Source organism: Aethalodelphis obliquidens, unplaced genomic scaffold (genome assembly GCF_003676395.1).
Source record: "Aethalodelphis obliquidens isolate GAN/ISIS:26980383/991018 unplaced genomic scaffold, ASM367639v1 scaffold18, whole genome shotgun sequence".
NCBI classification, from domain to species: Eukaryota; Metazoa; Chordata; class Mammalia; order Artiodactyla; family Delphinidae; genus Aethalodelphis; species Aethalodelphis obliquidens.
The window spans coordinates 13,374,521-13,396,761 of NW_020837962.1; the positions used below are offsets into that span (position 1 = coordinate 13,374,521).

General features: G+C 62.0%; 3 protein-coding genes across 10 annotated transcripts in view; 1 reads left to right on the plus strand and 2 right to left on the minus strand.

Annotated features, from left to right (window-relative positions):
* Positions 1-13,751, plus strand: part of AXIN1 (axin 1) — a 53,335-nt gene extending 39,584 nt beyond the window's left edge. For 5 of the 8 annotated variants that reach the window (XM_027118032.1, XM_027118034.1, XM_027118030.1 and 2 more), the window contains 7 exons: positions 2,006-2,143; positions 5,203-5,729; positions 6,249-6,419; positions 8,473-8,718; positions 10,432-10,539; positions 12,171-12,338; positions 12,967-13,751. In XM_027118032.1, coding sequence (XP_026973833.1) covers positions 2,006-2,143; positions 5,203-5,729; positions 6,249-6,419; positions 8,473-8,718; positions 10,432-10,539; positions 12,171-12,338; positions 12,967-13,093 — 1,485 coding nt within the window. In that variant the 3' untranslated portion in view covers positions 13,094-13,751. The remainder of the gene's footprint in view (positions 1-2,005; positions 2,144-5,202; positions 5,730-6,248; positions 6,420-8,472; positions 8,719-10,431; positions 10,540-12,170; positions 12,339-12,966) is intronic. The other 3 variants (XM_027118037.1, XM_027118035.1, XM_027118036.1) reach the window with 1 other exon arrangement.
* A 97-nt stretch (positions 13,752-13,848) lies between these two features.
* Positions 13,849-17,228, minus strand: PDIA2 (protein disulfide isomerase family A member 2). The gene is made up of 10 exons (XM_027118039.1): positions 16,985-17,228; positions 16,159-16,365; positions 15,956-16,089; positions 15,740-15,877; positions 15,541-15,657; positions 15,326-15,451; positions 15,051-15,248; positions 14,837-14,957; positions 14,583-14,764; positions 13,849-14,447 (listed from the first exon to the last, which is right to left on the minus strand). The coding sequence occupies exons 1-10, from the start codon at positions 17,178-17,180 to the stop codon at positions 14,226-14,228; spliced, it is 1,641 nt and encodes a 546-aa protein (XP_026973840.1). The 5' UTR covers positions 17,181-17,228; the 3' UTR covers positions 13,849-14,225.
* Positions 17,229-17,335: 107 nt separating this feature from the next.
* Positions 17,336-20,060, minus strand: ARHGDIG (Rho GDP dissociation inhibitor gamma). Its single transcript, XM_027118040.1, has 6 exons — positions 19,714-20,060; positions 18,466-18,645; positions 18,305-18,388; positions 17,977-18,053; positions 17,832-17,895; positions 17,336-17,736 (listed from the first exon to the last, which is right to left on the minus strand). The coding sequence occupies exons 1-6, from the start codon at positions 19,784-19,786 to the stop codon at positions 17,537-17,539; spliced, it is 678 nt and encodes a 225-aa protein (XP_026973841.1). The 5' UTR covers positions 19,787-20,060; the 3' UTR covers positions 17,336-17,536.
* Positions 20,061-22,241: the final 2,181 nt, after the last annotated feature.

Here is a 22,241-nt window from a genome sequence, read left to right on the forward strand (position 1 = left end):
TTTCTTCAAAGCTGGAGAGGTTACCGTTCTTCCATGAATCTGATAATCATTGTAACTTCTGACAGCTTTCCTATTTTTGGAGTCACAGCTGCACAGTTTGGAGGCTGTTTTCCAGAATGGACTCGCTGGATCTCGTCAAGAACTTTTTCCTTCTGCTCTTGTGTGGTCAGAACCGTGCGCTCTCACCATCTGGATGTCGTGCTGGTGTCACAGCACTCTTGGCTCAGTGCTCCCTGCCCCGGCTCTCCTGCCTCTGACCTCTGACCAGCCAGCTTGGTGGGGCCGGGCTGCCCTCAGGTCCCTATGGTCTGTCCCAACGCCCGCTGTTGAGGACTCCTTCCAGGGCCCGGCCTTTTGGCCGTCCCACCGCCCAGTCGTCTGGGGCTCATCATCCACGCCTACCTTCTCTCAGGACCTTCTAGAAGTGCTGGGCACCCTGACTGCCCTTCTTGGGCATGGGCTTCTTGGCTCCAGGACAAACCTCTGACTGGTGTTGGGCACTGCCTGGCCCTTGGCACCAGCTTCTCCGCCTCTGAAGCATTGGCCTGTGTCCAGGCCTCTTCGAGCCTGTCGTGGTCAGCATCAGCCTCAGTGGCTTGTTTCTGAGCCCTTGATGTCACGTTCTTCCCTAATTTTACATGTTTCTGAGGAACCAGGAACTGTTCTCACTCCTGTCTTGTAGATGAGGAATGGGTGTGCAAATCCAGACCATGTCCAGAGCCCCCTGGTGGGAGGGCTGTGTGGGCACCAGCTCCACCCAGGCTCCCACCCCTGTCCCACGGCTTCCTGCCTCGCCTGCTTCTGTCTGGAGGCCAGGGTTCTACATAGCCACTATCCACCCAGAGGTCAGAGAGGGCCCCTGTGCGCCACCCTGTCCCCAGGCCCTTCCAGGCCCTCCCTCCCTTGGGTCTCCCCTCTCCCTCACCAGCCTCCTCATGCAGCACTCCTGCCGCTCCCATCCCTCCCTCACTTAGACCTCAGTGGCTTAGATTTTTAAAACATGTTTTGCTATAGAGGACGTTTATTGGGACAACTGGTGAAATTGGAATAAGATCTGTGATTAGATAAGAATATTGTATCAGGATTTTTTTTTTTTTTTATAATTGTCCTGTAGCTAGGTACAGGATTGTCCTTGGTTTTTGTTAAATACATTCTAAAGTGTATGGGAGTTAGCAGGCGTCACATGTGCAGTGTTCTCTGCTGGCTCAGGAAAGTGTGTGCCTGTCTGTGTCTAGGGGAGAAAGTTACAGCAAGTGTGGCAGGTGGCAGTGGGCTGGGGTCCAGGTGAGGGTGCACAGGAGTTCTTCGTACTCTTCTTGCAATTGTTTTGGATTTGAAATTATTTCACATTAAAGCTAGCTACTCCCCACCCCCGCAAAAGAAAAAGCTATCCAGTGTATTGTTGTAAACTGCATCGCGGAATTATGTTCTCTGAAAGGAAGAGCCGTCTGTCATCCCCCCTCTCCCTTGACTCTTTCCTGTACCCAGTGTTTTGTGTCCCTCATCCCAACATCAGAGTCCAGAGCCTGGTCCACACACACCTGAGTGCCAGGCACTGCTGCCCCCTTGTGTGCAGGGCGGGCGCTGCAGGGAGCGGCCAGCCCTTCTGGCCCGTGGGCTCGTCCTGTCCTCAGTGGTCTTCGCAGCTGCAGCTCTCCTGCCACGCCTCTGCCATGGCCCCAGCTGCCCTGGGTCCCAGCCTGGGCAGTCACGAGAAGCGCTTCTCTGGGACGGGCCAGAAGCTCTCGGGGTAGGCGCCCCTGGGCTGAGGGCGCCGGGGTGGCCTTTGTCCTGGGGACGCAGCTCCCAGCCTGCTCAGTGTCTCCATCCGGGGTCATGCGAGGTGGGAAGCGGTGGTGTCTGCTCGTTCTCACTGCTGGGTCAGCTCTGGGTTGGATAAAATGCAGGCCCCATGTTCTCTCCTCACCTGCGGTGTGGCAGGGCCACCCGGGCGCGGAGCAGCTCCACACTGCACGTACGGCTCACCAGCAGTGTCTCCTTGCAGCGCACGTACCGAATGCCAAAGGAAGTCCGTGTGGAGCCCCAGAAGTTTGCCGCAGAGCTCATCCACCGCCTGGAGGCTGTGCAGCGGACACGGGAGGCCGAGGAGAAGCTGGAGGAGCGGCTGAAGCGCGTCCGGATGGTGAGTGGGTCCCATGGCGGGGCACCACGCCGGGTCACTGAAGTGTGTGACCACACTCAGTAGAGTTTAGGGGGACTTCAGGCCCTGAGCTGCTCCCACCAGGGCCCCCTAGCACCTCCCGCCCCACTGGATCATGCTCCACCCCGACTTGGGGGCTTATGGGCAGCTCTCCCATGACACCTGCTCGCGGACCCAGGCCTGGCCTGCATCCTGCTCAGTGCCCTCCCTGCCACGTGGAGCTGAGATGCCCTCACATGGGCAGGAGGGGCAGGAGGCTCCCACTTGTCACTTCCGAGTGCAGAGTGGCTTTTAGGTCTGGACACAGGCTCTGTTTTGTCTTGTTTTCTGACCTGCAGCCTTGTTTGATGGAACTTTGGAGGCTAAGAAGTTTCGTAATATTTGTAATTTATTTGGTTTAATACCTTTCTGCCCATAACTGCCAGAGATACCTTGCTTTTGTTGCCCTGGGCGTGTCATTCTACAAGACTCGTTTCCACACATTCAGGGCCTCCGTGCAGAGGTGCTAGTGACAGGTGTGCCTCTCACACGCCCTCCCTGTGCCCAGTCCCCCTTGGACTCTGTGGGCCTCAGTGCTGTGTCCCACGGGCCTTTGCTTTTTCTCTTAGAGCAGAAATCTGTTCTCTTCTTGATATTTTGCCCAATACCTGAAACTCAAAAATGTGACGTTTCCTGAAGGAGTTGTTTCTCCACCCGATCTTCCTATTTAATATACAGGACCTGAGCCCTCGCTGGACCCCATCAGAACCCTTGGGAGGGCCCTGCTGTTTCAGTTCCACGTTCCCCGGGTGGGCCGTGTGTACAACAGTCTGGAGGCACTGCCATCAGGGTGGACATGGGGCCTGGCACGTGGTCACACCTGGAGTTCCCCTCTCCTGCCGCCTGCACCCGGCTCCAGAGCTCCCAGTGATGCCCAGCCCTGAAACAGGGGGCCTGGCTCCCCCATCTTCCCCTGTGGGGAGACAGCAGGCAGGTTTCCCGTAGCGTGTCAGAACCTGGGACCCCTCACAGCACCAGAAGGCAGCCCTGAGAGTGAGACGCTGGCGGGCAGGGCTGTGCTGCGAGGAGCCTTAGGGAGCCTGCTTGGCCCTCGCTCTCCTCTTCTGCCTGCATGGCAACGGCACGGCCCTCACAGCAGAGAAGGTGTGGCCTGAGGGCTTCCCCTGAGCTGACCAGCTGTCCTCGCGCAGCCCCCGAGGTCACCCGACAGGCACCCACCCTGCCGGCTCCCGTGACTTGGTCTCACTGCTTGGGAGGGAGTGGCCGGCAGGGCTGGGGTTGGGGGTTGCGCTGGCTGAGCTGCTCTCATTCAGGCCGTGAGGCCTGCGGAGGAGCTGAAGGGACAGTTAGGGGCATGGTTTCCACCTCCTGCAACCCCGCTCTGAAAAAACGAACACAGGGGGAAGGGGAAGGGGAAGCTGTGACAAAGTGAGAGAATGGCATGGACATATATACACTACCAAACGTAAAATAGGTAGCTAGTGGGAAGCAGCTGCATCGCACAGGGAGATCAGCTCAGTGTTTTGTGACCACCTAGAGGGGTGGGATAGGGAGGGTGGGAGGGAGGGATTTTTTAATCCTACAGATTTTTTAATAACTTATTTTCATTGTAAAACTTGGAAAATAAAAACAAAATAAAATGGGCTTCCCTGGTGGCGCAGTGGTTAGGAGTCCGCCTGCCGATGCAGGGGACACGGGTTCGTGCCCCGGTCCGGGGGGATCCCACGTGCCGCGGAGCGGCTGGGCCCGTGAGCCATGGCCACTGAGCCTGCGCGTCCGGAGCCTGTGCTCCGCAGCGGGAGAGGCCACAGCAGTGAGAGGCCCGCGTACCGCAAAAAAAAAAAAATGAATACTAGCAGCTGAGTGGTTATGTAAATGTATAATATCAATATTATAGAGCTCTAAAATTGAATTTCTGCACATGCAGAGCTATTAAGAAAAACTAGATGTCAGATCCGTAGGAATTTGGAGGTTCCCTCTTGCTCTCTGCTGCCCTAGGTGAATAGTGTCAACAGTGCAGTGCCCTGGGGAAGACTTGGCGAGGAGTCTCCCAGCCCCTCATCCCTGCAAAGCACAGGGGTCGGGATGGGGACACAGGATGGGGTGCAGGAGCCCAGCGGTCTGAGGCTCTGCCAGGGCAGCTCCCATCTGTGCCCACAGGGTGTGTGTTCCCCCTCCATCCATCCCTCTCTCCCTGTCTGTCCTCCTCAGTGCCATTTTCCATCCTGAGTTGCAGTGCCCACAGCTGACGGCATGTCCGAATGACATTTAGGTACTTTTGCAGTGGTGAGTCCTGTGGTGAACTCCCGGAGGTTTTTTGTGTTAAAGTGCAGCGTGGCTTAGTCACCCGTTTTCTCAGTTATGACCAGACATACTCAGCATTCTGGTTTGGACAAGTCAATAAGACAAGAAAATAAATGTGACCAGTATCTTTTGGAGTTAAAGTGATCGAATATTTATGTTTATGGATGTGGTTATGGTAATTCTCAGAGAGTCAAAGGAAATTCTGTTAGTTTAATGTCAGAATTTATTAAGACACCAATAGCAAGGTAAGCAAAAACCAAGAGCTCTTCTGTACAAGGGCAACATTCCCTTTGAAAATATGATGGAAAATATGGCAGTAAGATTGAGGAATAGGAAAACTCAACTGAAAAAAAAAACAAAATTTTTATTGATAAGCATAAAAGAAAGTGGAACCAGTGCCAGGATTCCCAGTGGTCTCCGCGGCACTGGCATTGTGCCCCTCCTCACCGCGTACCCGCCACACTCGGGTGGTGAGCCCAGCCTCCATCCGTCTGCACCGTCTTGCCGTGCAGACTGCCCAGAGCCCAGCTGCACGTGCTTGGGACTCAGCAGGGACAGGAGGGGCTCTGGGGGCCGCTCTGGGTCGGGCGGCCCCTCCAGCACCTCACCTCAGCCTCAGGGTCTCATCCCAGGCTCAGGGCTCCTGGCCTTTGCTTGCTTGTGATTTGTCTCCCCAAGCGTGGGGTTTCCGCAGTGCGGCCAGTGCCGAGAGGTAACATGTGGCCTTGTCCCCACAGGAGGAAGAAGGTGAGGATGGTGATGTGTCCTCTGGCCCCCCAGGGGCCAGTCATAAGCTGCCTTCAGCCCCGGCCTGGCACCACTTCCCACCCCGCTATGCGGATGTGAGCTGTGTGGGGCTGCGGGATGCACACGAGGAGAACCCGGAGAGCATCCTGGACGAGCATGTGCAGCGAGTCATGAGGACACCGGGCTGCCAGTCACCAGGGCCCGGCCACCGCTCCCCAGACAGTGCGCACATGCCCAAGATGGGAGTGCTAGGAGGCACAGTGCCCGGGCATGGAAAGCACGTGCCCAAGTCGGGGGCGAAGCTGGACACAGCTGGCCTGCACCTCCACAGACACGGCCACCACCACGGCCACCATGGCTCAGCTAGGCCCAAGGAGCCTGCCGAGGCCGAGGCCTCCCGCCGGGTCCAGAGCAGCTTCGCGTGGGGCCCAGAGCTGCACGGCCACGCGGCCAAGCCCCGAAGCCACGTGGAGAGCATGGGCGCCGCCCCCACCACCAGTGACAGCCTGGCCTACAGGTGAGTGTTTGCGGCGGTTCCCTCCTTCTGCATCTGTGTCAGTGAGGCTGTGTGTGTCTCCAGGAAAAAGGGGTCAAGGCGAGAGGCCGTATCTACCGTGGCCTCTGTTCAGCCTTCAAGCCAGGATTCCCCTTTAAAAGTCATTAAATCAGGGTCAGCCACAGAGACAGCAGGCACCTGGGTGCACTGGCCGCTGGAGCTCCAGCCTTGAAGCATGGTCAGGTCAGATGCACCTGTTTCGGAGGGCAGTGTCTGGGTGAGGAAGGGTGGCCAGGCCCTGGATGCCGCCACCTTGGCTCCAACCCTCCCGGCCCATGCTGCCCAGACACCTTCCTTCCTTTCCTTCCCACCATAGAGTCTGCCAAAACAACCCCACTCATGCCCGCAGAGCCAGTGCAGAAGCCCCACGTTCAGGGAGGGGCCCTTCCAGGCCACCCTCCCATAGCCATGAGGGTCTGGGCCAGCTGTCCAGCATTGGGCCAGCTGAAGTAGCAGGTGACCCGGGTCTTGCTCTTGCAGCGGGAAGGCAAGCATGACCTCCAAAAGAAACTCCAAGAAGGCTGAGTCGGGGAAGAGCACCAGCGTGGAGGCGCCAGGCCCCTCTGAGGATGCAGAGAAGAACCAGAAAATCATGCAGTGGATCATCGAGGGCGAGAAGGAGATCAGCAGGCACCGGAAGGCTGGCCACGGGTGAGAAGCCGTGTGGGGGCGTGGGCCCTGTGCGGTTGTGGGCGCAGGCATCCAGAGCCACCCTGCCAGCCTCTAGCGCCCCTCTGCCAGCATCCTGAGCAGCTGGTCTTAGTGCAAGCCACATGCCATGGAAGCAGGAATTCCTTGGAATTAGGTCCAGTCCATGGGAGCATGAGGTCAACGCCTCCCTGTGGGGACCCTGTGATGGGGTGGGGGTCGTCAATGAGCTTCAGTGTCCTGGGCAGGAGTACCCACTGGTGGGGTCAGTCTGAAGTTGCTGCAGCCCCCCCCACCCCACCGGGGAGGGGCCTCCTGCCATGTGGCTGCCCTCCTTTGAGAAGGAGCTAAGGCAGGGCCTGCACAAGGAACCTTATGGGCCTGACCTGCTTGTCCTCAGGCTGCCGGGGGCAGTTCTCATCTGGTCTGCATCCCTCTGAGCTCTGTGTCGGTCTCAGTGTCACCCCTGTCCCCTTCATGGTGGGGACAGGGCTGGGCGGGGGGCCTGGGGCTGGTGGGGTCGGCCCATGGGCGGACTTCCCTGGCCCTCGCTGTTCCTGGGCCTTCCTGGGAAGGGCCGAGTGGTGTGTGTGAGGTAGGTGAGGCAGGTCATTGGTAACACGGGGTCCCTTGTTCCCGTGGCAACATGTTCCAAGGTCCACGTAACCTTGGAACAAGCCCCCTGCCAGTGTGCAGACCCTTTGCAGTCACAGAGCCTGACCTGGTGGGGGGCCTCTCTGGGAGCCCCTCTCTTGCTCTGGTGGGGGTGGATTTTTGGCTTCTCTGGATTTCTCTCTTTTGCGATTTTCACAAGGACTGGCTGTGTCCTTGGCTGCTCCCCCAACCCCAAATGGAGGGTTGGAGGGCTTCTGTGGGTAAAGAGTGAGAGTCTAGAAACAGCCTCCTGGGTTTGGAAGGCTCCTGCCCTCTGGCTGGGCTGCAGGTTCTGTCAAATGCTGATGCTGCAGTGTCTCCACCAGGCACTTCTTGGGATCTGTGGGCCCAGGGGAGGTGAGGCCCGTAGAGGGGAGAATGGGGGGAAGGTGGGGCCAGGGAGTGAGGGGTAGGGGACGGGGTGAGGTCTCCCTGTGGCCGGCCTTGTGGGACTTTTTAGGAGGAGTCTACCTCCCCCTGGGGTACATTCCCTGGGCAGTTCTGGCATCACAAGGGCACTGGGTCAACCAACTCTCCCCAGGGCCCCCTTCTTGGGATTCCCTCCTTTTTGCCCCTGGGGCTAAGCCCCCCTTTCTGAGGCCTCCAGCCTAGCTGAGAGAGGCAGGTGTTTTCACTTGAATTCCATTCAGTGATTGAGTGATGGCAAGTCACACAAATGTAAAGCACATTCTCAGTGTCTGATGATGGGGAGCGTGATGTCATGTGGAGGGGGAAATCAGGAAAGATCACATGTTCAGAATTATGCTAATTACATCAAGTATTTTTGTTTTTTTTAACTTATTTATATTGGGCTGCGTTGGTTCTTCGTTGCTGCGCAGAGGCTTTCTCTAGTTGCAGCGAGCAGGGGCTACTCTTCGTTGCGGTGCGCAGGCTTCTCGTTGCCATAGGCTTCTCTTGTTGTGGAGCATGGGCTCTAGGACACGGGGGCTTCAGTAGTTGTGGCGCGTGGGCTTAGTTGTTCCACGGCATGTGGGATCTTCCTGGACCAGGGCTCGAACCCATGTACCCTGCATTGGCAGGCGGATTCCTAACCACTGTGCCACCAGGGAAGTCCCTGTGTCAAGTGTTTTTAATGGAGAAGGAAATACACTGAATATACCGAGAGTGGCTGTTGCTGAATTACATTTATTTTTTTCTTTGAATTTCCTGACTGTTTCAGGTTTTTCACAAAGAGCACTTATTTTAATATCAAAATACTTTTCAATAACACTGAAAACTTTTCTTTAAAAGAAGTTTTCATGGGGAAGCAGAAAAAAAAAAGTATTCACATAGGATGTGATTTATATTTCAATACACAAGTTTCCAGGAAGGACTGTACGTTCGCGGTGCAGGGGGCCGTGGGGGATGTGGGCGCTGCTCACCTTGTTCTCTGGCCCCACAGGTCGTCCGGGGCAAAAAAGCAGCAGGCCCACGAGAGCTCCCGGCCCTTGTCCATCGAGCGCCCCGGGGCCGTGCACCCCTGGGTCAGCGCCCAGCTCCGGACCTCCGTGCAGCCCTCGCATCTCTTCATCCAGGACCCCACGATGCCGCCCAACCCGGCCCCCAACCCTCTGACGCAGCTGGAGGAGGCCCGCCGGCGCCTGGAGGAGGAGGAGAAGAGGGCCAGCAAGGCGCCCTCGAGGCAGAGGTACGGGACCTCAGGAGAGCAGGGCTGCCTGCTGTGTGGCCGAGGGCTGGGAGGGCAGGTGGTCATCACACTGTCCCTCTGAGGAGGGAGGGGGAGCCCTTCCTGTGTCGCAACTGCCCTGCACATGCGCTCACTCGCCCTTACCTTGGGACTGCTGGAGGTCACAGTCAGATGACCATTGGCTGCTGTGCTGGCTGAGCCAGGAGGGGGTGGTCCTGGGGGCTCCCAGCTGCCTCCACGAAGGGGGCCCGAAACATGTGGTTCACAGCTACATGGAGGGGAGCCCCGATGTCATGTGCAGGCAGGACGTTGGTGCTGAGATGTGTGTGGGTGTAAACTCTTCTCCTGGAAAGACCCCAGCCCCACAGCCCTCATCACTGTGCCCTGCTTGGCCTTCAGGGCTAGGGTGGCCCCAGGGGGCCAGGAAGGCCTCCCCTTTATGGGGGGCAGGTCGTCCCTCCAGGCTGGGTCCTTGCAGCTCGGCCCTTGAGGTCACTTTTCCGGGCCTGCTGACCCATCAGGATTCCCAGGTGGATCAGGGTCTCTGAGGGGCCTGGAAATCTGGAGAGTGTGGTCATCAAACTGCAGCCACTGTTTTTCTTGGATGTTACTGGCTCCCATTGCCCTCGGTCAGCTGGGCATCTGGGGTCTGGCCTCACCGTGTTTGGGTCCGTGCTGCTCTGGGGAAGCTGGCGTCAGGGTGCAGACCCTGCCCAGCGTCCGTCTTGGGCATAGCTGGAAGCCCGCATGTATCCCCCGGGTCACTGAAGGTGACCATGTTTACGCCTAGCTGTCTCACACCCCGTGATCTCACTCGTCAGCATAGAGCCGGGGAGCAGGCTTGTGCAGGTGGCCTCGCCTGATGCTAGCCTGTAAGCTGGAGGCCAGCGGGGCAGCAGCGGGGCCACCATGGGGGCCAGGGCGTGTGGACACCCTCCCTGCCGTGAGGACCCCCTGCAGGGGCTTCCTGGCCCATCATCCTTGCTGCCCGCTGTCTGTTCTTCCTGTGAGTACTCACAGGCCCTGCCCAGCGGCACATCCTGTCTGGCTGGTGATGCTGAGCTGAGCACATGGGCGGCTCTGGCACCTCCACGGTGGTCAGTCTAGGGCACGTGGGCCTTTTGTAAATGGCTACAGACCAGAGAGCTGGGCCCTCCTCGTGGGGTGACCTCCACCCAGGCCGGTGAAGGTAGAAGTTGTGTCAGGGCCACAGAGCATCGCCCCCGGGGTGGAAGGCCACTGGGAGAGGAGCTGCCAGGCAGCGAGTCCCCTTCAGACGGAGCAGCGGCCGCGCTCCAGAGCCCAGGTCTGTGTCGAGTGCTGAGTAGGAAGAGCTGCACCCGAGGGAGGAGGCCAGGGCAGCTCCTCTTGGAAGGCGAAGGCTCCTCTGAGTGTGCATGAAGTGACAGGACCCCAGCATGTTCCCGGTGCCCGAGCCTCTGCCCAGATGAGGGTCTGGGAACCCTGGATGGATGGAAGCAGCATCGGCGTCTCGACTCATCCTGATGGAGCCCTGATCCTCCCGCCCTGCTCCACAACCCAAGGAGGGCTTTGGTGTCCTGTCCGCTGCACACAGTGGGAGCCTCATCTGTGGTGACAGAGCGTCTTGGGAGCCCCTGCTCCGTCTTCCCGCTGGTCTCCTGTGGTCACCGCCAACTGCTGCTGGAGGCCCTGCCCAGGCCCATGCGGCTCACTGACGCCGTTGTTCCCTAGGTATGTGCAGGAGGTCATCCAGCGGGGGCGCTCCTGTGTCAGGCCAGCGTGCACGCCCGTGCTGAGCGTGGTGCCAGCGGTGTCCGACCTGGAGCTCTCCGAGACAGAGTACGTGCGCTCCCCCCGGGTCTTCCCGGTACTGCCCAGCCATACTGCACCGCCGGCCAGGTGCTGCAGTGGCGCAGCTGTACCCACGATGGGAGCTCAGGCACTGCACCTGAAGAGCTGGGTCTGCAAGTGTATCTCTGTCAAAGGAACCGTCTGACCGTCCACGTGGTGACAAGTGACCAACGGGCCAGAGAGGAGGTCCACTCGCCTCCCGCACTCTGGCCTCACGTCCCCACCAGGCCTTGGGACTCGCTGGTCAGCGACCTGCCTGGCTTGATGGGTTCAGGGCTGCAGCCCTGACTCCCCTGGCACTGCTGACCGGAAGCGTCAGCCCCGGGCACTTGTGCACAGCAAGCGGGCTCTGTTCTCACGTGGACCACAGGCACCTGCGGGTCGTCTCCCTGGGCATGCGTGGGCCAGGCTGGGCACTGGGGAGCCAAGGGCCATATGTAGACAGTGCTGGCCACCCTGTCCCTGCACTTCTGCTCAAGACAGAGAAGGAAGGGGCCCCCACCTCAGCCTTGCTGGGCTGACCCCAGACAGTACTTCATCACACCCGGCTAAGTGTGCTGAGGGGCTCACGGCCTCCCCATAGGTCACTCCTCCAGTGGCCCCTGGAGAAGCAGGGACTCGGCATCCCTTCTGCAGAGAATGGACCCCACAGGAACCCCAGCTGGGCTCCCAGGACAGCCTGGGCTTGAGGTTGCAGGCCTGAGGGAAGGGAAGCGGGCACTGGGAGCCTGGCTCAGGCAGTGGATGGCCACACAGCTGAGGTGACAGCCTGCTCTGTGCCCAGGAGCACCGGGGTGGGGGGGTCCCCAGGGAGAGTAGAGCCTGCTGTAAGCTCAGGTGGCCTTCCTGACATGACACTGACACGCCCAGCTGGCCAGTGCAAGGGCTGTGCCAGGCTCCACCGGCGCAGCTCTGGAGTGGTCACAGGACAGGACGCTAGAGGAGACGGGTGCTGCCTCAGCCTGGGCAGGAGGCGCTGCTGGCCTCAGCGGTCTCTGGAAGTGTGGCTGGCTGCTGCTTATGGTCTCGTGACAAGCTCTCTGCCATGAGGCAGATCCGTGTCAGGATCCGTCACAGTTCTATTCGTCCAGTCCCTGGCCTTAGGTGTTTCTGAAGTTTGGGGCTGTAGGCCTTACTAGGACATGAGCAGTTTAGCCCAGCCTCGAGGCGGTGGCTGTGGCGGGTTCTGTGGCCTGGCTGTCTCATGCAGCCCAGCAGAGGCATCTGCTGTGGGTTCTGGCTCTGAGAAGCCTGCTCGCCCAACTTCACGTGGTCTGGGTAGTGGGTGCTGCCCGCCAGGCAGTTCAAGCCACAGTGAGACCAGGGCCTCGTGGGTGGTGGGCAGGCCGAGGCGCCGGTCGGACGGTTGGCGGGCAGGCGACGAGCCGCTGTCCGCCTGGGTCAGGGCCTGTGGCTGGCGCAGGACTGGAAACCTGGGCTGAGGCACCATGTGGGGTGAGCCCCCCGGGGCTGGACGTGGCTATGTGGGTGGGGTGGGCGTCGGGGCCTGTGGATGTGTGGCACTTCTGAGCGTGGCACAGCCCACCCTGTAGGCCCTGCTCTGTCGTTTACTGGGGTGCCTGGGGCCCAGCAGTCACCGCTGCTTCTCCACCTCCCAGGACAAAATCGCAGAGGAAGGCAGGCGGTGGGAGTGCCCAGTCGTGTGACAGCATCGTCGTGGCCTACTATTTCTGTGGGGAGCCCATCCCCTACCGGACCCTGGTGAGGGGCCGTGCGGTCACCCTGGGCCAGTTCAAGGAGCTGCTGACCAAGAAAGGCAACTACAGGTGAGAGGCATTGGTGGGGTCAGCTCAGGAGACAGTGCTGTGTGCTCGTGCCTCGTTGAGTCCTTGCCTCCACGTGTCTGGCCACGGGCTGTCGGCGTGAGCCCCACGACAGATGGGGCATGGGTGATCTCAGGTGACTGAGGGCTCCAGGCCGAGCAAGGGGTCTGGAGGGTCTGTTGATCCCCGTGCTGGTGTGACCTGAGTCGGCCTCGTCTCAGCCTCCTAACCATCCTCCACAGGTCTGCCCTGGGCTGCCCAGCCCTGCCGGCCTGAGACCAGCCCCTGCAGGCTCCTCATTGGGCTCTGTAGGTCGGGTGGGGCCCATGGGGTCTCGGCTGGAGTCAGCCCACTGTGGGCCTGCCTGGGTGGTTTGCTGTGGCCACTGGAGGGGCCTTGGGCCGAGTGCAGGTGCTTTAGCCCAGTGGAGAGGACAGAAACCCCACGCCCACCCACTCCTCCCCCACAGCACCTAGAGGCCGGGGCAGGGACCCTGCATGTGGTCACTGCACGTGTCAAGCACCGGCACTCAGGCACCGGGCAGAACCGGCTCGCGTGCCCTGCAGGAGGTGTCAGGGGCGGCCGCCAAACTGCCGGACGCTGCCGCCCTCACCGCCCCTCCCACCCGCAGATACTACTTCAAGAAGGTGAGCGACGAGTTCGAATGCGGTGTGGTGTTCGAGGAGGTGCGTGAGGATGGGGCCGTGCTGCCTGTCTTCGAGGAGAAGGTCATCGGCAAGGTGGAGAAGGTGGACTGACGGGCGGGCCTGGCCTCCGCGCTGCGCACCACGAGGGCCTGTGCCGGGTTGCAAGAGTGTGGCAGACACACGGCTGCTGGCGGAAGGCCAGGTGCTGCCCGCCTCACAGCTGCCGCCCCTTTGGTCCATCTGTGTCCAGGAGGGCGGGGGGTCCCTCTGGGGTCCCACAGGCTTCCACCCACTCCTCTGCAGGACACTCAAGAGCCCACCCAGCAGGGAGCCCACCATGGGGCTGCCTTGAGACCCTCCCCCGCGGCCCCCTGCTGCTAACCGCGGACGCCCCCGGCGCTCACCCCACAGGCTCTGCTTCTCCTTCTGGGACTCGCCCGCCATGGCCTGCCCTGGTCAGGCCTGTCCCAGAGCCGGGGTGCAGGGGGCCCCGTGGGGCCTCTGTCCATTGTACATGTCACCGAGTGCCTTCAACACAGCTTGTCTCTTGCCTCACTGTGTGGACCCGGCGACGGAGCACCGAGGCCCAAGCGTGGGCTCAGCGGGTCCCGGGCCCCTTCCTCCTAAGGGCCCATGTAAATATGTACATTTCTCAGGCCTGGGCCAGCGGGGAGGGGCTGCCCCAAGCCCGTTTTTCATGCGCTGACTTGTACAATTATCTTTTCAAAGGTACTTGGATAATAATGAAATAAAACCATTTTTGAATCTTCCCTGGCTGTGGACTGCACCTGTCCAATGTGGCTGGTGGGAATGCCCCTCGGCTGGCTCCTGGGATATGTGCCCTGTCTCCCAGCCACCAAAGGAAGTCAGGCCAGCCTCTGTGGCGGGGAGGGGGTGCCGTTTAGCAACGCTAGCAGAGCTTGGGAGAGAGAGTGGGCCTGAAGCCGGCAGCAATGCCATGCTCCCCCTTTCTGCCCCAGTGGAGCCTCAGACCTGAGCCAGGGACCCATCTTCCATCCAAGATGTGAAGGACCCAGGAGGCTGAGATTGGGCCCAAACCAAGGGCCAGGGGGCCTGCCTTGCTCAGGAACCACACACACAGTCCAGGACCAGAGCTCTTTATTCACAGCCCACAGCTTCCATGGGCACCAAGGGACACGGCTCCCCAGGTGGGCGCTGACAGCGGTGCAACTACAGCTCGTCTTTGGGCTCCGTGGTGTTTTCTGGCATCTCCTGGAAAGGGTCATAGAGACCCAGCTGGAAGCTGCACCCTCAGCCCAGCCCAGCCCATGTCACAGTCACGCATCCAGAGGACTCCTCCAGAGACCTGGAGCCTTGGGACAGAGACACCCACCGGGAAGGGGGCTCCGGGCACCTCCGTGGGCTCCTCTGCAGGCAGCTCACCCCCGCTGTCCAGAAACTTGGAGAAGGTCTCCAGGTCCCTGGTGCCTTTGTATTCAATCACCTGAGGAAGGACGGGCGGGTCTGGGGGACACACCGTCCAGGGTCTAAGGCCAGCCCTCCGAGGCCACGCCGCATCTCCAGCCGAGGTCTGAAGAGCCTAGACTGAGCCCAGACCAAGGATGGGGTCCTGCCTCACCTTCCGACCGGGCCCCGCCGGGAAGTACTTGAGGGTGGGGAAGCTGTGCACAGGGAGGGCCTCCAGCTCATTGGCCGTGGCATCCAGCTCGGCGATGACGATGTCCTCGTGGTCCCTGTACTTCTCAGCCAGTGCCTCCCAGGCCGGGGCCATCTCTTTGCAGTGGGTGCACCATGGGGCATCTAGGACAGGGGGGCATCAGCACAGCCAGCAGGGTCGCTGCTGCCCACTAGCCCACTGCCCTCTGCACTCACAGAACTTGATAAACACGTTCTTGGTTTCATCAAAAGCCACCTGCTCGAAATTCTTGCCCACGAGGGTCTTGACTGGCCGCTGGTCCCAGTCGGGGGGGACCTCCTGGCTCAAGCGATAAGGCTGGGAGAACCGGCCAGGTGCTTTATTGGGGGGTCTCTCCCAAGAGCCACTGCTCCCACTCCCACCCCCCAACTGGGCAGTCCAGCAGCAGACCTTGACCTCCCCACCCAGGACTGCGTGGCAGAAGGCTGCAACCGAGGTGGCGGTGACTGGCCCCCTGTCCGCAGGCATGTACTTCTTGGTGGTCTCAATGTTGATGAAGCGTAGGGTGGGGGCCTCCTCGGCCTTGAGGCCGAAGTACTGGAGCACATGGTCGTTGCTGGCACCCACATCCACCACCACAAACAGCACCTGCCAGCAGGGAGTCCACGTGGGCGCCCCGCCTCCCCACTGCCACCTCACCCCTTACCCGTGGGCTGAGCCAGTACCTGCCCGCGGAAGCTGGGAGCTGCCTCCCGGAAGCCCGCTAGCAGTTCCCGGTGGGGGGCCAGCGTCTGGTTGACGAACAGCAGCAAGTGGTTAAGGATCCCGGCTGCAAAGATCTTACGGGACGTCTGCGGGGGCAAGTGGCGCTCATGGGCTGCTCCCGCGCTCGCCTCCCATCCTCCGCTCCCACCTGCATCTGCCCTCCAGCCCCACTCACCTGGCTGTTGAACTCCGTGACCAGGTGCATGCTGTGTGTGAGGAGGAAGCGTGACAGATCCCCTTGGTCCAGGCCCAGCTCCTCATCCACTGGGAAGTCTGCCCGCCCCTCGTCATACTGGACAGTGCCGGGTGGGTCAGCAGGAGCCATCGCCCTGACTCCGACCCCCACTTCCGCCCTGACTCTGGGCCTGACCCACCTTTTTGAAGAGGACCACGGTGTCCTTGGTGAGGCCGAACTTCTGAAAGAGCTGAGGCTGGTTGGTGAGGCCAAAGCTCATGTCCAGGGCATCCTGGGCCAGGGCCAGGAAGGTAGCCACATCCTTCTCCTGCAGGTCCTAAGGGGCCCGAGCCTATGAGGCTGACTGGCCTCACAGACCCTGCTCCCAGGCCCGGCCCTCATGCCACCAGCTCACCTGGAAGAAGCCAATGACCACCACATCCCGGGCATCTATCAGCGCTTGAGCGCCCTCCTCATCCTCCAGCCTCGTGGCACTGGGCCCCACCCGCCGCCTCAGCCACTCAGCGATGCCCTCGGCCTCCCAGGGGCCTGCAGAGATTCCCGTCAGCCTGGGCCAGCCCTGCCACCCGCCCACCCACCCATGCCCACTCCCCGCACCAGTGTACTCCTCCGGGTGCGTGTGGTTCCCGTCAAGGAAGAACTTGAGCGTGGGGTACTTTGTCACCGCAAACTCCTCGGCCAACTCTGGCTCCGCAGGCCCGTCCACCTTGGCCAGCCTGACTTTGGCCGACTCTGCTGCCAGCAGGGCAGCCGCCTTGCTGTACTCAGGGGCCAGTGCCTTGCAGTGCCCACACCACGGGGCGTCTGGGGGACAGGGCCATGAGTGCCCCAGGCCTCCATGGCCCCAGCCGCAGCCCCTGCTCCCGCCCGGCCAGAGCTGGCCGACCTTGGGGCCAGTCAGGCCCAGCAGGGAGCAAGCATGTCCTGTCCACACCTCCCTCATCAGGGGCCCACCTGAGCCTTGGCCATATGGAGCCCAAGCACCGCAGACCAGCCTCCTCAAGGCCCCCAGCTTGGGGAGGCAGTGGCCAGTACTGTCCTGACTGAATTTAGGAGGAATTTTCCGTTGCCGCCCCCTGAGGCCGGCGCTGGGCCATCTGCCTGTTGAGGCCTGCCGGCTAAGAATGGCTCTCACGTGTGAAAAGCTTGTAAAAACCCGGAAGAATGTGCAAGCCTGAATGCTGGCTGGCCCTTTACGGAAGAGTTTGTAGAAGGACAATGACCATGGGTCTCCCCTGCACCTGTGCCCTTCACCACTGTGAGGCTGGACCCCCAGGCCCAGCTCAGCCCCAGGGCTGTGCCTCGGGTATCTTCTGACAGAGCTCCAGGAGCACGGTGGGGGCGAGTGGCCTTGGCATGGGGGGGTAGAACCCCCCAGGTGGCCCCTGCGGGTCTCCCAGCCCCACCGGCCCCAAGCACTCACAGAACTCCACCAGCAGGGCAGGGTGCTCCCGCAAGGCCAGGCCAAGGGTCTGCCGGCTCAGCACCAAGATCCCATCCTCCTCCGGGGGCTCCTCCTCTGGGGGCTCCTCCAAGGGACCCTCGGGCCCTGGCCCCTGTGCCCACAGGCCTGAGGCCCCAAGCAGCAGCAGCAGCACTGGCAGGAGCTGGCCGTCCATGGCAGTGCCGGGGCCCACGGGGCAGGGGCAGATAAGGGGGTGGGGGGCCAAGCAGCTGCCGCCACGTGGCACACAAGCCTGGTTGCAGGGAAGATAAGGCTGGGAGGCCCCCCCCCACCCCGGGGGCGGGGAGGCAGACAGGCGACACCGAGGGCACCAAGACAGAGCAACGTTTAATAGGACTGTTCAGGGCACAGTGCCAGGCCTGGGGAGGGGACATCCCGGGACAGGACAGAGGGCAGGGGGGTCTGGCCACTGAGGGGGCCGGGGAATGGTCAGGGGTCCCTTGCAGCGACTGACAGAGGTGGGGGAGACCAGGACCGCAAGTGGGAACACAGCCCTGGGGCAGGGGGCGCTCAGCTCTCCCAGTCCTGGCAGATGTGGAGGCCCCACTCCCAGGACAGGTGGGGGGTCCTGTCGTCATCGGTGAAGAAGGACGTGACCACGTAGGCACCCCGCACCAGCACGCCCCGGGGCGCCTCCTCCAACGGAGTCACAAACTCGTACTCCTGGGCGCTCGGGCCATAGCTGCCCACCATGTAGACGGCTTTGTCCACTGGGGGAGGGCGAGGGTGTCAGGGGCTGCCCTCTGCCCCACTGGCCCCCACCCCGAGCCTTCCCCCTGGGCTGCCCCCTCCACGCAGCCCTCACCTCGCAGGCCCTGGCGGTAGGTGTGATGCAGACACTTGAGGCCACTGACGATCTCCTTATTGACCTGAAGGACAGACGGTGTTAGGGGGAACCTGGGGGGGCTGGGCCTGTGGCTGGCTGGTGTCCCTCGTGACAGCTCCCTCACCTTGAAGGTAATCTTCACTTTGTAATCAACACCCTCCTTCAGGACAAACACCCGGTTTTTCAGCGCAGCCAACTCCCCTGTTAGGGAAAGTGCAGCTAAGTGTGAACTCCTGTGATGGCTGAGACCCTACCCCAGGAGCCCCCATGGGGGGCCTGTACCTGTGAGGTCTAGGTCTGAGTACTTGGGATTGGGCATGGGGGGGTCCTAAGAGGTACATGGCAACGAGCCCAGGTCTCTACCCCAAAGATCAGTTTGTATTTTGCGGAGGGGGTTACCTGTGAGGTCCCTGCCTGGGGCTCAGGGTTGCACCAGGCATCCTGGGAGTTACCTGTGAGGTCCATGGTGATGGGCCCTGGGGCCTGCTCAGACATCAGTGTCAGGCTGGTCACCTGCACGTTGGGCAGGCTTGGGTCTGAAGAGAAACCAGAAGTATACAGGTGCCCTAACCCTAACCCACCCTCCCCACCCCAGCCCAGGGCATGGGCATACCCACGGCAGGCGGCTCAGGCCCCAGCAACGCCTGCTTGTAATTAACCAGGCTCTCGTCGTCCGGGTCCAGCTGCTGGATCTCCAGGAGGCTTTTCCTCCCCGGGGCCCGGTACTCCGGCACGGCCTCATCCAGCACCTCATCTGGCGGCAGCTGCCCCTTCTCCTTGTCCGTCAGAAGGACTGGGGGTCGGGGAGGGTGTGTGAGCAGCTGCTGCCAGCTGACCTGGCATTTGCTGGAGCCTGCCGTCTGGCCAGCTGGACCTCCCACTGCCCAAAGGAAGGAACTTAACAGGAGTCCGGTGAGAGCTCTGGGAGAGGGGTGGGCCGAGAAGATGCAGAGCAGCGCCCAAACCCAGCCTCTTGGGGAAGGGCCTGGGGAGTGGAGAAGGCTCCCAAGAGATGGAGGCAGGTGATCCCTGGAGGCTCCAGCTGCATCCTCCTGCCCCACCCATTCATCCCAGGCCCCTCCCTGACTGTAGGGGGAAGGAAGACCCCAAATGGGGGACAGCCCCAAGGGATAGGGTCCACCACTACCGAGTGGTGACCGCTGAGGTCTTCTCTAGAGCAGAGGCTCTGCCTTTTCGCTGCTCTCTAGGGTCCCCAGGCCCTAGGCCTCTTCCCATATTCCCATAAGGCTCTCGGACACCTCTCAGGGTCCCCACCACCCTGCTCAGGGACTGCGTTCCCTGAATGCCTCCGCACAGTCTTGGAAGTTCCTCCCCATAATGCTCCTGAAGGGTAGGGGTGGTTCTCTCTAAACCCCTCAACTTATGCTCCGAGGCCACCTCCCCAGGTGCCTCCAGACCCAGTCAGCTAAGCCCCTTCCCCTGGCGCCTTAACGCAGGGGTCTTTCTGAGCCCTTCCCACAGTCCTAGGAGAAGCTCCCATGGTGCCTTGGGGCAGGGTCTTTCCGAGTCCCTGCCCACTGCGCTCCAGTCTTTCCCGGGATCCACACCCTCCCTGAAGGAGCCCCAGCCCCACCCAAGGGAGATGGGACCTCAGGGGCAGGTTCCCACGGGGAGAGGGCACCCCTGCTACCCTGGTTTCACAAACAGACCCGCCCACTCTTGACCCCTTGCCCCATGAGTGTCTGGCCTGGACGAAGCCCCCCACCCCCGCCAGAGCCCTGCCGGGGGACCCCGCCGCGAGGTCCCCACGAGCGCCCCCAAAGTTTCCGCGGGGGAGAAGCCGCCGCGCCCCGGGCTGAGCCCCCCGCCCACGTGGCCGCCCTGGCCACGGCCCGCTCACCTCGGGCGCACAGCGCCAGCCGGAGCAGCTCCAGCAGCTGCGCCCCCAGCTCACACGCGTCCAGGCCCAGCATGGTGGCCCGCGGCCCGGCCCCGCCGCCGAGCCGCCGAGGAGCCGCCGCCCGCCCCGCCGCCGCCCGGCTCGGCGCTCAGCCCCGGCGCGACTGCGGTGAGCTCATCCCGGCCGGGAGCGCCCCCCGCGCCCAGCGCCGCGCCCGCGCCGCGCGCCCCCAGCCGCTCCGCGGACCCCGCGCAGCCCCGCAGAGACGCGCGTGTCGCCCGCTTGGCGCCGGCACCCGGTCGTCCCCGCCGCGGGCGCACTCGGACCCCGCACAGCCGCCGCAGTCACGGTCCCAGCATCCCGCCCCGCCTGCACCCGGCTCTGGCCATCAGGGCTGCCCCACCCCATGGCGCCGCCCGGAGTCTGGGGAGTCTCTGGGGAAGCCCTCTGGGCGGGGCTGGTGGGGCTGGGGGCGCGAGTGGAGCAGGTGCGTCGCCCCCCCCACAAGTCCCCAGGCTCTCGTTACCTGCAGGCAGCGCAGGCCGCACCTGGGGCCCGACAGTCCCTCCCCCTCCCCCTCCTCCCACCCCCGCTGGAGCTTATTTATGTCTGGGCAGAGGGGACTCCTGGAGTCTGCCCAGCCTTGGGGGGTGGGGGATGCTGTGTGTGTATGCAGAGCCTCCTGGCCCCGCACCCCAGAGGTTCACAGGCATCAGCACGGAGGGGCCCGTGTCCACACACACAGTGAGGTGCAGTCTGGAGACACAGCCATTATTCCAGTGTTTATTGACTGGGCTGTGTGAGCATGGCGGGGGGTGGAGGTGTCTTTGCATGCTCTATGCTCAGAGGCCCCCGTCCTTGGGGAGAAAAGGACACTGATGTGAAACAGAACGGGGTGGTGGAGTGCTGAGAGGGGCGCACAGAAGGGGCCTCTGGTCTTGATGCCTAAACAGACCTTGTGATAGGTGGATGGGGGTCAGCGGGGCAGGGGCAGGGGTGAGCTGGACCTGAGGCTGGGGACAGCTGGGTCAAAGTGGAGGGGGAGGCAGAACACCAGCTAGAGTCCCCCTGCTTCCTTACACCCCTCCGCCCCCCATTTCTGAGGACACCCAAGGATCAGATCTGCCCTGGCCCAAAGGCGCCCCCTATCTGAGAAGGAGGCCAGCAGGCCGTGGGTGCGGGAGGCACGTGTGCTAGGGTGGGGACTGTCCCCCTTGGAGCCGCACCTGCCCACAGTCTTTCCAAGGCAGGATCTCCCCAGCTGGAGCCCAGCCCTTCTAGGGTCACATCCTGCTGCCCCTTCCCTGGGGTGGTCAGGGAAGCCACTTGTCCCCAGGCTGGGGATAGCTCTGGCCTCTGGGGGCCTTCAGCCTCTCTAGAAGCCCATCCATGAAGAGAGGACAGCCAGGCCTGGTGCCAGCCTGACCCCACCTGTGTGGGTGGGGCTGGGTGAGAGAATTTCACTGGCATGTAAGGGAGAATGGCACCTGGGAAGGGTAGAACACCCCTCCAGTACCCCTGCCCCAGCTCAGCCTGGACATGGCTTTGCCTGCAGTGGAAATGGGTTCAGATGGCCATGTCGGAGGCTCTGGCCAAAGGCTAACCCCGACATCCTGCCCTGCCCCAAGCACCTAAAAATCAGAAATAGACCTGTTTGCACCACTTTAAAATGGCCCCAACAAAAGGGGTGTGGGTGGCCAAGCTGTTGGAGGAGGGAGAGAAACGGCCAGGCTGGGCCCTGAGCCTAGAGGCTGCCCACGAATCTTGGGGGGCAGGTGTTGAGATCTTCTCTCCCAGTAAAGCCCCCTCCCACAGTCTCCCACAGTTTCGGGGTAACCCGGGTGGGGTCTCTGTCTGTTCCCCAACTGGTGCCCCAGGCATCATCGGTGCAGCAGAGGGGAAGTGAGCTGCCTGCCATATTTCCCCAGGCCTCAAGGGCCCCCGCCCAGCACACCTATGCAGCCACGCAGTGTCATACCAGCCCGGTAGCACCTGCATGCGGCAGGGACAGTGTCACAGTTGCAGGGACACACTCCTAGGGCAGTTCGACCCCTCACCCAGACCTTACAGCCCCTGAACCACTGGTCGCCCACATCCTGGGGCGCCACACAGGAGGTGGGTATGGGGGAGGGGTTACAGTGACCCTAAACGGTTATCCTCCACCCCAGCCCTCCTTCCCCACAAGTCCCCTCTCCCCTTTTCTGAGTCCCCATCCTTTCCCTGAGTTCCCACCCCACCTCTGAGCCTCCCCCACCGCCGTCCCAGCAGAGGCTGATTCCCCCCACGCTGTCCGGGTGGGTCCAAGCCCCCTCTCGAAGCTCCAGGCAAGCTCCCGCGGGCACGGGCCTCGGTTTCTCGTGACGTGAGGGGATCCTGCTCGAGGTGGATGATCGGACGCGCGTCCCCAGACCCCAGACCCCGCGCTGCGGAGGGTTAACTCGCGGGCGGGGCGGCGGCCCGGGAGAGGAGGCGAGGGGAGGGGAGGGGCGGGGCGGGGCGGCCGGACACCCTCGCCCCGCTGGGCCTGC

What these genes read in the sequence shown, in the direction of transcription:
- PDIA2 (XM_027118039.1), bottom strand. Translation starts at nt 17,180, where the DNA reads ATGGACGGCCAGCTCCTGCCAGTGCTGCTGCTGCTGCTTGGGGCCTCA. An exon ending in CCGTGGTCCTCTTCAAAAAG is followed by an intron (nt 15,658 to 15,739) that starts GTGGGTCAGGCC and finishes GGCACTGTCCAG; the next exon opens with TATGACGAGGGGCGGGCAGA. An exon ending in TCCTGGGTGGGGAGGTCAAG is followed by an intron (nt 14,958 to 15,050) that starts GTCTGCTGCTGG and finishes CGGTTCTCCCAG; the next exon opens with CCTTATCGCTTGAGCCAGGA.
- ARHGDIG (XM_027118040.1), bottom strand. Translation starts at nt 19,786, where the DNA reads ATGCTGGGCCTGGACGCGTGTGAGCTGGGGGCGCAGCTGCTGGAGCTG. An exon ending in GCTGGCGCTGTGCGCCCGAG is followed by an intron (nt 18,646 to 19,713) that starts GTGAGCGGGCCG and finishes CCCGACCCCCAG; the next exon opens with TCCTTCTGACGGACAAGGAG. An exon ending in CATCACCATGGACCTCACAG is followed by an intron (nt 18,054 to 18,304) that starts GTAACTCCCAGG and finishes TTTCCCTAACAG; the next exon opens with GGGAGTTGGCTGCGCTGAAA.